This window comes from Equus przewalskii, chromosome 4, assembly GCF_037783145.1.
Source record: "Equus przewalskii isolate Varuska chromosome 4, EquPr2, whole genome shotgun sequence".
In the NCBI taxonomy this organism is placed as follows: Eukaryota; Metazoa; Chordata; class Mammalia; order Perissodactyla; family Equidae; genus Equus; species Equus przewalskii.
Window position 1 is genome coordinate 71,501,943 of NC_091834.1, and position 14,006 is coordinate 71,515,948.

At 34.7% G+C, this 14,006-nt stretch overlaps 1 protein-coding gene across 1 annotated transcript in view; it reads right to left on the bottom strand.

Moving 5' to 3' along the window:
* Positions 1 to 6,907: 6,907 nt before the first annotated feature.
* The window catches only part of PPP1R3A (protein phosphatase 1 regulatory subunit 3A), a 38,062-nt gene continuing 30,963 nt past the window's right edge, over positions 6,908 to 14,006 (bottom strand). Inside the window, exons 2-4 of the mRNA XM_008538677.2 lie at positions 12,344 to 12,402; positions 12,120 to 12,244; positions 6,908 to 10,211 (exon numbers count right to left, since the gene is read on the bottom strand). Of these exons, the coding sequence (XP_008536899.1) occupies positions 7,821 to 10,211; positions 12,120 to 12,244; positions 12,344 to 12,402 (2,575 nt within the window). The 3' untranslated portion in view covers positions 6,908 to 7,820. The remainder of the gene's footprint in view (positions 10,212 to 12,119; positions 12,245 to 12,343; positions 12,403 to 14,006) is intronic.

The window sequence follows — 14,006 nt, forward strand, 5'->3', positions numbered from 1 at the left end:
AGCATTACACCATTGTAACTTTGAGTAACAGACTGTGGCCTCTACAACTTTTGCAAAAGTTTCTTCCATCTTGTTCCACTTTGGCTATCCTGGATGGAATTATCATGTCCTGAGCCCTCTGAACAGGCTATAAGCTAGAGTATCTCGTTCCACAGTGTTATCATTATCTGGTGTCAGTAAAGTAAGTGACTTCTTTCTTATGGATTTTGACCAACACATTCTTTACAAAATATCCCTATTTTTTTTTAATCAATGCCCTCTGCATTGCTGAATCTGCACAAATGTTGCTGTTCTTTACCTGGGATGACCAGGGGCTACTATATCTGAATTATATATCCTACAACCCTAAGGACAAAAGTTCTGTCTATAGATTATACATGGCCTTCATATTGGAAGGTGCCCCTTTTATTAATGTGTCTCAGAATTATTTACACCTACTGGCTAGGATATTTTCTTGGATTTTTAGGCTAACCTTGTTATTTTCATCCAAATCATGTTACTTTTGAAAGTGAAAGGAGTGCTATTAATAATTGCACTGGGACATCAGGCATAAATAAGCACATACCAATCACATCAAGATGTATCCTCATTGTAGTTATTATGTTTGTAAAACTAAATTGTATTGAGGCACTTGGTGGGTTTTATCATGATTTCCTTGATACCTAAAATTATAGTGTTAAAAAGATGGCACATCTCTGAAATGAAAGAAGCAAAATGCTTACAGGACCTAACAGTCCTTCCTCTGGGCCACTCTGTTCCTAAATCTCACCTCTCTTATTGAACTGGTCACAAGATATTGCAATTATTGGTTTACGTCTCCATCTCCTTTGCTGCACTCAGCTGGGTAAGACCTGGGACTAGAGCATTGCTTGTGACCTGGAAGGAAATCAATGTGTATTTTTATAATTGAGATGATCTGAATAAATCGAAAAGAATAGAATGTTTTTAGGAACTTTCTTTTTTAAGGAGCATTAACAAAGATAGAATTACTTGTGCAAGAGAAATGGTATGTTACATGTAATGTGCTTATATACTAATATGGCATGATGCAGCATGCTAATATGTAACTGTGCAATTTATAAGATAACTTGTTATATCTGGATCAAAGGAGCAACATGGTACAATGTTTACGAGGATCAACTCTGGAGGAAGACTGCTGGAGTCTGAATCTAGACTTTGCCACTTACTAGCTGTGTGACTTTGGAAAAACCAGCCTCTCTACATCTTTTTCTATCTATAAAATGGAAAGTAAATGTACTTCTTCCACAGAGTTGTAAAACATAAATGAGTTGTTTCACATGAAGAGCTTAAAATAGTTCCAAATTATTGTAAACACTCAAGAGTTGGCTATTGTTTCATTATAATAACAATAATAATTACTACTACTACTATTATTATTAAAGATTGAACCTCACATACACAGGTCAATAGCAATACAGCTGTAGATATTATACTCAAAGATTTAGACTGGGTACCTTTCTTATTCATGTAATGAAGAATCAATACTTTGCACCTAAATTAAATAGTAATTTAAGGATGGAAATAAGACCAGGTAGGCCAAAGAATTCACATGGGAGAAAAGTACTGACGTTAATTGAAATCTGTAGGCCTGATCCCAAATATTAAAGACTGCAAAATAAATATGCAAGACGTTTATACTCTCTTATCTTTACATCCTATTTTCCTTTCCAACTTTCAAAGAGTAGAAAGGTATTTAAAATATTTCCACTTATATCTGTGAAGGTAGGAAATAAATTATCTTTTCTTTAACCTTTATTTCCTTCCTTAGGTAGGACTTAGAATTGTTTCATTTAAACATGTGGAAAATTTATGTACATAATGAAAAATAACAACTGAATTTCCCAAAGATTTACGGATTAATTGAAAAGAGTCACTTAACATGTAGAAACAAAATGTCAATATCATTTTTAGGGTGTATGTAGAAAATGATTTAAATGTGTGATGTTTTCATAAATTCTCCATGCTAAAAAGTATTTTACAAACTGCACATTAAAATCCTCCTACATAAAATTATTAAAAGCAGATTATGGGTTATTTCAGTGTTTACAAAGAGAATTTCTAACCTCTTAAAGTGATTTTTTCAGCACCATCTCTCTAATGTTTGACATTATATTTTATGGAGTGTGTCTTTAGGAAATTTTAAATCTGTTTCCACTCAAAGCCAAGTCAACCAATACATGATATTGATGAATTCTACAATATAGTAGACACGTATCTGGCTTTTCTTTAAGTCTTAAGAGACTAATTGCTGATGGTCTTAAGCTGTTATATGTTGTGCTACTACATTTCCCGGCCATATACTACTTTTCTTCAGACTCTGCCTCAAAAATAGGCATATATTTTTGCTATCAATTTCATATCTAAATATGATAGAATGAGTCTTTCAAGGAAAGGATAAAACTTTTATAAATTATATACATCACTACACATCTTATTATTTATGCTCACTGCCATTACTGTCATTTATCAGATGTTGGAATACCACGTGTGCATATGTTTGTGAATATATACACATACTCTCTTATATGTTAATCAGGCATGTTTTCTTTTTTAAAAAATCCTCCGACTATTTTTACTAGCTGTTCTATTTGCTCACACTAAAAGCTGACACGCAGAACAGGTGTGAAATGGAGAGATCAGCCGTTTCCAAAGGGCATGGCAGCCGTTGGGAAGATTGAGTTTCTTACACTTTATACCTTGTGATGTTTGTTGGTGTTTAAGCTACTGAGCTACTTTATCTGAAAGCATGTCGTGTTCTATCAATTTTCACATTAGCCAGTTAATTAGGTATGCATTATTAGTCTCTTAATACATCATCTATATGTTATTTCCCATGAAATAGAATGAAGAGTATGTTTGCTGTGCTAGGAAAAATTAATAAATACAGAAAATCAAATTAATTGTTAAGAAGAATGGAGAGGAAGGATTATTTCTCTTCTTGCCCACGTTCCAAATCCACTGCACTATTCTGTCTTGTCTCCACATTTTTTTGCCTCTTTCTACATTGTCTTTGGCAGTTTCCTAAAACATCCTAGCTTTGTTTTGATGAAGTTTATTTATTTTAAAATCAGACCTCAGAGTATCCTGTCCAACTATAGGAACAGGAGAGGAAGGAGACATCACTGCAATTCAATTCTATCCACAGGTACTGACTGAGGATTCCTACAGACTGCACCTTGTGAGGGAAGACCACTGTCCCTGCCCTGAACAAGCAGGCGGTCCAGTCAGGATAATTAGTGAAATGCTTAGTGCATGCAAGAAGATTAGTGTCATAAGAGATCTGAAAATGGAGAGCTCCCATCAACTGAAATAGTAGGAAACTTCAAAAGAGTGGGGACTTGAGTTGTACATAGAAAAATGTGCGGAGTTGGATAGGAAGAGAGGAGTAAAGATAACTGAAAGTGACAGAGGGATGCTCGTGAGCAGTCACAGAGGAACAGGTGAGCATGGCTTGTTCTAGGGACAATGTGACTTGCTTGACTGACGGCGATCTTGAGACACGGAGCCATGGGAAATAAGGCTGCATGGTTGAGGTGGGGTGATAAGAAGGCTGATGCACTAATACTAACCAAGATCAGTTACTTAATTAGGCATTGAAATATGCTGCAAAATCAGACCTTAGAGGCATCTCAGCCAAATAAAAATGATTTCTTTGTAATCCACTCTTGATTTACCCAAGCCCCTCTTTGCTTTATTATCATGAATATAAAGAATTGGATATATTAGGAAAAGACTTAGGGGATTTTTTCTTATATTTTCACATATTATATTGTTTCATATTTGAAAAATGAAGGTAATACGTATGTGTTTAACAAATATAGAAATGACACAAAAAAATTCTGAACATTTTTTAAGAGTTGTTTGTTTAATAAGGTTTTAATGCACTACAATAGTGACATTTCTTATAAAATGTGATCATTCAAAGCTAGGCTGAAAATCTAGTGAAAATTTAATTAGCTGTTTAATAAAGTTTGGGTAAAGTTATGGAAACATATTGGATTAATGACCAAATCTATTTTTGAAAGATGAAAAGTAAATTATGTTGTCATGATTTTTATTATGAATTATTTCTGAAAATAGACAAAAATTAAGCAAACTAATTTAGTCAGGTATAAAAGTAACTTTTTTAGCTATTCTCTTCATATAGGTGTACCACTGTGGAGACACTGGAAGAGCATGGCCTGTCGTACCTCTTTCATACTTTGCTGAACAATCAAAATCAATCCTGTTCTTCAGTTCCACAAGAACTGGCTAAGACAAGATTCAAATAATAAAAGACGATCCTTATTGCTTAGTTCGATTTTTATATTCACTTGGAGAAAATTTGAAAGAAAGGTCACAGATCATGATAATAGAAATCAGTAGGTAAACTGGCCCTGGAGATGACAGTCTTCCTGCCTGCATCTTTACTAGTTCTCCTGCTAGTTTCTTATTGTTTTGCTTTGTTTGCTTTTTTGATTTATTTTTATGTAAAATGTGAGCCTAATAAACAAGACAATAGTCCTGGTGATACAAAATAATACTCATGGCTGAAGAAAGTGTTAAAAAAAAGTACCACAAATGCTATTAAGGAAAAATGAAGTATTTTATTTATTTCCCCAAATTTGGTCTGGATCTTTTTTTCTTTTTTCTTTTTTTTTTTTTTTTTGGTGAAGAAGATTCACCCTGACATCCATTGCTAATATTCCTCTTTTACATTTTTTTTTTTTTTGGCTTGAGGAAGATTAGCTCTGAGATAACATCTGTGCCAATCTTCCTCTATTTTTTTGTATGTGGGATGCCTCCACAGCATGGCTGAGGAGTGAAGTAGGTCTGCACCCGGGATCCGAACCTGGGCCACTGAAGTGGAGCACACAGAGCTTTAACCACTCAGCCACAGTGCAGGCCCCCTGGTCTGGACATTTTTAAGTTTTCCATTTAACTAGCAGATTGGTTTAAGATGACAAATAAAAGATGATCCTATTTCTCTCACAAAATGGAGACACACATATATATATATATATTTTGAAATATTTCACTACCAAAATATTGGAGCTCAGCAGGGGAACACAATTGCACTAACCCAGTGTTCTTGAATGTTGATGGGTGAATGTCATCTCATTGACTCATTTCCTCTAACATTGAAAAATCTGTTGAGATATTGATGGTGTATACAGATGTGATTTTTTTAAGATAGTTGATTTTGGTACCTACATTTTCTTGACTTGCCAATTAATTTTTAGAATTTTGTTTCTAATAATCAGAAGCCCAACAATATAGGTGGTGGCTATTAAATCACATTTCTTACCCGCTATAGAAACAGGTGTGCAATGCACTTCTCTTTGCTTCTTCTCATGTCACAGCCTCTTTTGGACCTTATCCAATACTCAGGAAGACGTGGTGAAGGTTTTTAAAGATTACCCTTGCCATGAGAATTCATAGTCGAATCTTTATAAACCAGGGGCTGCTGGTTCTTCCTGAGACCCACTTTTTTGTTCAACATAGTGATGTGACCAAAATGGATCGCAAAAAGCCACCTCTCCACCTGGCCATAGTTTCATAAGCCATAGTTTCATGACTTTATTTCAAATTCTTCGTAAGTAATGTTTGGAAAATCGGTTAGATTGCCAATTATTTCTTCATTGCATGCAGAGAAATACACAATTGAGTATTTCAAATCCTTTGAAACTTCTATTGTCATATTACAAATATGCATGAGAAGGTTTAGTAAGTTAATGTTACCAAAAGTCAAATAAAAGAGATAAAAGAAGTTACATTCTTTTATGTATAAGAGAATAATTATAGTTCGGGCACCTGTGTTCATATAGTAATGTAGTGTTCTTTGCATTAATAAGATATGGCATATTGACCGAAACTCTTAAAGGTAGAATGCAAAACCAAACCATTAAGAACTGAAGAAATGCTAACCTTAACTCTGTTGTAATTTAGACCTGTCAACAAAATTATCGACAGCAATTTTAAAGATAATATTCTAGGTACAGCCGACAGTATTCCACTTGTATTTAATGAAAATGTGCTTTCTCAAACAATCAAATATTTGCCCTTAGTACTACTTCAGGATATTTGTATTTGTTCAACTAAAAAGTTCAAGTCAAGCATTCAGTTTCAATGGGACTTGAGACAAGCAGGCAATTAGGGGGTTTGGAAATAGTTGTATACCTGATGAAAACTCAGGAAATCATTTACTACCACATGAAAGTCGGTTTAAATGCTTCCTTCTCATTTCGTCTTCCCATAAATGCATATTTCTTAGAAGTGTGGGATGATATATGCAAGTTTTACACAGTAAATTCACCTTTTTAGGTAAATAAACAGATTACTTTTTCTCTCTGAAGATACATGCTACATGCTCTATGAAAGAAGTTCCTATGAAAAAGGAATCACCCAAATGGGTTCCCTTGATGTGACTCTCTTCCATATTCCCGGCCAAGTCAAAAGTATCAAACTACATCCCTATTCCTCCTCCCTGAGGACTAGAAATTCAGGATAGTAAAGGAAGTGCTCTGCCATAGAACAGAGCACAGGGTTTTGCATATAGTAGTCATTCAATAAATGGTGGTTGAAAACCATTGTATAAGAATCTTTGCATTACCCCTCTGTGACTAAAATGATTAGTTCCGTTATTTCACATACTTAGCCATAGATCATAACAGCAGCCAAAGTCACTGCTCTACTGTATACTCGTTTCTCTATCAGTTGATTTCCATATCTACCTATTTGCCCAATTAAAGTTTTGAGTTATCATCTAAAAATCTGTTAATTACAAACTAAATATCACAAATGATTAGTTGTTTGTTCTCTAAATGCAGGTTGGAGAACAATTTACTGTCTTATAATGAGAAAAGATTAAAGATTTGAGGACAAAAAGTACTACCAAGTAGAATAGTTCATTTGGAAATCTCTTTTTAATTATTAGTATCTTTTAATGCTTTGTGCTTTATAGGTACAAATTCATTCTGAATCAATGCTTGTGGAACTTTAATTTTCAATTCTGAATAATAGGTGACATTGAAATTGTTCAGCTGTGTTATACACTCTCCTTTTATAAGAGAAAAACATCACTTACAGAGAGGCCACCCACAAAATTTTGCAGAATTGAAAGATCATCTCCCAATTGCTTCAGTCTTTGTCAGACTTGGCTTATGAATTTCCTGACTTTGTAGGTATAAAGGAGGTAAAAGGTATGTGTGTTTATAAAGTATTATTCAAGCAAACAATGGGCTTCTTGAATTTCCGTTTATGCATTTCAGTATGCACAGGCGTCATTCTTAAAAGTATGAAATCGAAGTTGAAAGATTTGATCTATTAAAATGTGCTGAGAAATGATACAGTGGTAAATGCAAATTTCATGGTTAATACTAAAAGACCAAAAAAAGTCCTCTGCCATTGTCCATGTTTTATCTGTTTTTAAAAACCGTAGGGGGAAAAATACTCTCAGGGAAAAAAAAATGAAGCTTTACTGCAAAAGAAATGAATGCAAGAAATGGCACTTTAAGTAGTGAAGAGACGTGAAGCATTGCAACTTCATAGCCTGCTAAGGAGCAACAGCTGTACTTAATTTCAACTTGACGTGCTTCAGATCTCATATTCATATAGGTATTTAATGATCCAAACATAATGGTCCTATATAGAATAATTACTTATATGAAGGAGCAAACTTCATACGCATTCTTTTTTAAATGATCCTTCAAGAGAAAAACTGCACTGGCTCTTTGAACAATGAATAGTCTTTTTCACCAATCCAAAGGTTTGGGGCTAAGTAGCTTATCTTTTAAGAGAGAATAATAATAGCGCTGAGGTTACTTCTTCTTGACGGACTCTTTTTGTCTTCCTCCTTCCCATGATAGCCAGTACAATGACAGAAGGTAGAACGCCAAGCCGATCATTAAGTCATACTGGTAAGTGGTTATAAGAAATATCACAAACAAAAGGAAATAAGGTATTTTAGAGTTGGTGTATCTTGAAAGCAGAGATTCACTGCTTTGAGCTTGACTCTCCTGGGCAGGGAGACAAGCAGAAGCAGAGCCCTCAGGTTCCTTGTCACCTGAAGTGTACAGTGATTGTCGAGAGTTTATTAATCCTTCGTTTTCATGCCTTGCCTCTTCCATGCTCTCAAAATCTTCACTGATTAAAATCCTTGGCCCTAGAGATTTTTCCACACTACATTCTCCTTGTTGGAAAATCTGGCCTATGCATCTTTCTCTCCTACTACCTGACGTCACTGTTTCTGAACTTCTGGAAACTTCTTCAGGTATAGACCCAGGATGAGGGTGCTTTTCAGTACCCTGGGTTTCACTTGTTGGGTTCCAATCATATTCTGATTTAGCAGAAATAGATTGGAGAGTCATGGTAGTAACTGTATTCTCTACAGCATTTGCCTGTTCATAAGATGGCACTGAAGTTTTAGCATGGTGATTGGAAATGTGAGAGCCATTTTGAGAAGCCCTATTAGTGTCTGAACTTAAATCAGAATGAATAACGGCATCTACATCTGTTTTCTTTGATAATTCTTGGACCTGCCCGTGATCTCTATTTTCCAGAAATATTTTTTTTTCTGTTGGTAGCATTCCCAAATGTAAATCCGGTTTTGAGGCTGCTTTTTCATTGCCTGTAATGGTGTGTAAGGATTCCTCTACACTTGTTCTATTTCCAATGCCACGTCTCTTCCTGTCATGTGTCTTCCCAGGATTGTACATAGATATGGTTTCTTCCTTCTCCATTTTATCTACATGTACATTACAAATACCTAAACGTGATTCCTTTTCAAAATCATTGTCATAGATTACGCCTACTGTATCTCGTTGACAAAGGGTATAATGTGAATCATCATTTCTTCCTTCATGTGGATCAAAGGCTGTTTCCTTTACCTCCATGGGCCTGTCACTTCGTGCTGTCTCTTGAGGTAGCTTAGCAATTATTGCTTTTTCTCTAGCAGACAAGCTTTCTAGAGTACTTTCTGATGTTGTCTTAATTATATAAGCTGTACCTGCTTCTGCTTTCCCAGTAATACCATGATCAGCTAGAGAAGACAGTTCACAGCTCACTGTTTCTTGGCAGGTAAACAATTCTTCGGTAGGAGTAGCTTTCAAACTCCTTGTTTTATCTCTTTTTTCCCACATGTCTTCACAATCTGCTTGTTCTTTGATCTGCTCTGTTCTATTTCTCTCACTTTCTCTTGCTTTAGCCTGACTTTCCAGAACATTCCAACTTTGTTTATGCTGTGTGTTCTTATTCTGATCTTCAGGATTAATCCAATCCAATTTTTCCTCTTCACCTTGGAAAAGATAAGCAGTCCTCAAAACATTTCCATTTCTTGAGGAACCACCTTCACCAGGTATCCCTCCTAAAGTTGTGCCTCCGCTAGTCAAGAGATCATGCTCAGGGGTTAACACAGCTTCTTCCCAATTTAGGTTTGTCCTTCGTGAATGAAAAGTATCTGCTCTTATTGCCTGGGTGGGAACTGTGGTATCTTTACTCGGCAGAACAGTCAGGTCTCTGTTACTAGCTCCAATCCCTTCCACGTTTAATTCAGGGTGGCCGATCTTCCTTTCTTGGTCATGTAAGATTGACTGAAAATTTTCACTTTGTTTTTCATTAACATCTAAATGTATTCTTTGCTCCTCCTTGTCATTCTTAGCATTGTCATAATCTTTCTTGGAAGATCCTTTTCCTATCGATTCTTCCAAATGGAAATCTGAATGGAAATCTCTTCTTAAATGTTCCCAATCTTTTATTTCAATTTTCTTAGCTCCTCCTTCATGTTGTTTATTGTCTGCCATTAATTGGTCTGAGGAGGGACAAGATACCTGCACTCTGCTTCTCCCTTGGGCTGGATTAGCATTATCATCCAGTACTTCTTTGCTGCCAATATGTAATTGCACTAATTCATCACTCCTAGTGTCTCCCAGTGATGGCTTGATTTCTCCCATATCGGACGTAATTTCCTCTGAAGGTTGATGACTACACTCATTTCCCGAGGAACACTTTTGATTGTGGTAAAAATCTCCCTTTAAGGAGCTTTCTGCTGATGAACTTGGAGACAAAGGCCTTTTAAACAAGTCAGTGTATACTTCACCATGGATTTGTGTCTTCTCTAACCCCTCAGCTTTATTTGGAAAATCGACTGGATCTGTTGAAAACGTATTCTTTTCGTCTCTGGAAGCAGTACTTCTTATTAAGCGTTGATTTATCTTAAGGGATAAAAACAAACAAACAAAAATAATTACCAAAGGCTTTTAAATATATACAATAAATTAGATAGGTCTCATTAACTTGGCTAGTAATTATCGGGTAAATTTCCTTGACTCATTTCATTTGTGAATTTTGCGCAAATTCTGGAAGCCGGATGTTTTGGGGGGATCCTTGTAGGCTGTGACTTGGGAATGAGATTAATAAGAAAAGGGGCCAAAATTAATCACTCTCCTTCCCAGCTTCCAAATATCACATTGTATTATTCAACTATTCTTGCTTGTCATTGCACTTTCTCCTCACTTAGGATATACACATTGATAGCTCCATGCTAATCAATTAGAGAGCAGCTTCCTGGGTGCCCCTTGCTGCATTTACTCTTGCTGTAGGTGCCCCTATTACAGTTTCTCTTATTAATATGTTTTCTGCAAAGCTTCTGCAAACTATTAATAGCAAAACGTCACTCAAAGAAAAGTGAGGGAGTTAATGTCTCTGCAAATTCTGTTTTAATGACCCTCTGCCAACTGGTACTCAAATGTATTTGAGCTCTTCAGTGATGCCAACTGTCAGGATTTAACAGTGAGATGCCTGTGTTTTTTTTTTCTCCTCATAACTGACATTTGCATGATCTCAATAATTATATGCAAATCTTACGTTTTCCCCTTCTTCTCACATAAGGCTCATGTTACTTGTCAACTGCACAGCTGTCTTGTAAGCCAATGCCTGTGGGTTCCACAGATTTGGTTGTATTTCCATCTATTATAGAGCTTCATTGTTTTATGCATTAACGTCAGCATGGAGCAAATTAGCATCTAAATTACAGCTCCCTGTTCATTTATTGGACATACAATCTCAGTAACTTCTAAACAAACTTTTATATTTGAGCCTGCTCATTGTAATGAGGTGTGTTGGTGAAGTATGTGATTTTTCAGGACCCTTTCATTAAATTCTGTAGTTTGAAAAAAAAAAATTGCGATGTTAACTTTCAGCTGGTGAGAATTCTCACAATGGGTGACAACTTTGTAGTTTCTTAAAGTTGGAGCAAAGTAAATTGCATACTTTAGTGATGCAGCTTCCATATCACTATAGAAAAGATGGAATGTGTGGGGAAAGAGATGAGCTCTATTTCTTTTCTGTTTCAGCACTGACACTTGAAGAGGCAAATGTCATTTTAATCTTAGATGATTATGAATCCATGTATCCTAATGATATGAGCTCCAACCAAATACAGTAAAGGATAAATTGCATTATGTGACTCATTTACTCCTATTTCTTCCTTTGTGATAAAAATGCTATCTAAACCATCCCCCACAAAATTCCAAATAGATTGAATGTTCACCAGTGTGAAATTTATGATAACAAATTTAATACTAAGTTTTACAGTACTGAATTTGTTTCCTGTTTAAAAATTATGGCACAGGCTATTTTCTCCTCATTTGGTAATTTAATCCTTTCCAATGATATAGAGCTTTGAGATTCTCACAAAGACGGAAGTAAAAAAAAAAATGCTGCTCAATGCAAGAATCAGACTTGTAGAGCCGGACAGAACCTTAACAATCATCTAGTCCAGCCCTCTCATTTTACAGATGAGTTTATGCTAAGTGTACACTTGTCACAAAGATTAGAAATGCACATCGGGATAGTGCTACCTCTTCTGTAATTCCTACAAACTATTACTCAGAGCCCCTGGTAAAGAGATAAGAAATGAATGTCATTAATTTACTAATGCAGAGACCAGAAGCAACATACTGAAATCAAAGTGCCTTGTTGATCAAGCTAGAGACAGAATAGGCTGTGCTTTCACATTTGCAAATTATATTAGTTGAAGCTATTGAAAGGCAGGCATTGCAGCATCTTTGAAGCATAAACAGATTCATCTTCTCTAATACCGTGGCAACCAGAACACTTACCATCAACTCTAATTCTTTTCCATTATGTTCATCGTGTTCCCTGTTTACATCTTTTACATTCTGATTACTGGTTTCCAAGTCTTCCTTGTCCTCATGAGAAGAAACAATGCTTGGGATATAGGTATCTGAAAAGTTAATATAATTGTACCCATGTAAGATTGTTATAATGGTAGGCTTTAACAAAAGAGACAGATTTTGTTTAAAAGTTAAATAAGAAATATTACCTGTAATTTTTGAATCCTCAGAATTATTCTCATCGGATGTTCCTGATGATTCTTCTTTACTGTTAAATTTAAAACAAAATGTTATACATTTTTCTGGCACTACATCTTCTAATAGTTTTTATACAGGGGAAAATTAAAACCAATAACAAGCCAAATAAATATAACCTTTCATATTTTTTGTATTACTTTGTATATTTTTTAAATAAAATTGATCTCTTAGAATGAGCAATAGTAAAGCAATAGTAAATATTAGTTGTAGAAAAATTTTGAAATAATTCACACCACCTCATATTTCTAAATATGATTGTGTTACTCATATTAAAACTTATACAACCAAAGTGAAAATATATGTAAATGCAGATTATTCCATCATTCATGAATTTAATCTTTCCAAGTGAGAACATTCTTCTCTTGGCTTATATGATAAAATTTTATGAACTGACAGTCCATTTGTGGTCATGGAAATTGCTTTCTAACGTTCCAATTATTAATTTTTTTGTGTTCCATTTTATTCAAAATTCTTTCAGTTGGACTGACATAATATTAACTCTCTGTTTCCAGAAAAGGAGAAAAGAAAACAAAGTTACTAAAAACTGAAAAGCAGGAAAATTTATATTCAGTTAAAAGACTTTATTTGTGTATTATAGCCACAGGCCAATTTTATAACCAAGACTTCAGATCACTTATATGGAAGCATATATTTTCTTTACTTAAAATGATTTGGGTTATACTCCCTTTTCTACTGTGTTCTGCATACTGACTGAAAAAGATAAATAGCTTTTTCTTTCAAATGTAATCTGTTTGTAGATATATTTGTGGAATCATTAAAATTTAGCTTTGTCCAGGACACTTAGCAGGAAAAATGGTGGTGACAAAAGTCTACTTTGTGTATAGTTATGTCATAAGTCAATCTATTAGAAATGACTGGCCCAGTGTCCACATTTTCTTTTATTGTCTGAGCTGAATTTGCTGCTAGTGACTTTTCTCAATGACTTTTTCTTCAATAAAATAAATCTAGAGAGTTGGCAATGGTTGATACATTTATCATTGCATGGATAATGTTGATCCAAATCCCAAAAAGGCTAATCTTATTTTAACAAATCATGAGAAAATTGTGAATTCTTCCATCCTGTGTAAGAAGGTAATTCAATTTTGTATATATTTATAATGCTTAATTTTAACTTTACCAAAACTATTTGGTAACTTCCAGGAGGTCCATAAACGAAAACAATGTTTCTACATAAATATAATTTCATTAGAAAAATATAGTGTTTACATAATTGATACTGACTTAATCTATGAATCTATATTGTTTAACGAAGCCAATAGCTATGTGAAGATTTACTTTTGTGGGATCCGACTGCAAGCTGACACATCTTACCTTCTCCATGTACATAATGTCTATGTGCTTAAACAGATATAAACCATTGAACAGAATTTAATTGTCCCTGCTTCCTCTTCATTCTCATAACAATACTGAAAACTTCATTTGTAGAGGGAAAATAATAGCTATTTAAAGGCTTTTGCTTTTTACCTAACTAAAATGCTAGCAGTCATTTTTCTAACTCAATTGTCTAAAATAGTTCAATTTTTAAAAAATGATCACATCAAAAGGAAAGGAACTTGCTTTTAACTCATTTTGGGGACAAATAATGAGGTGTCA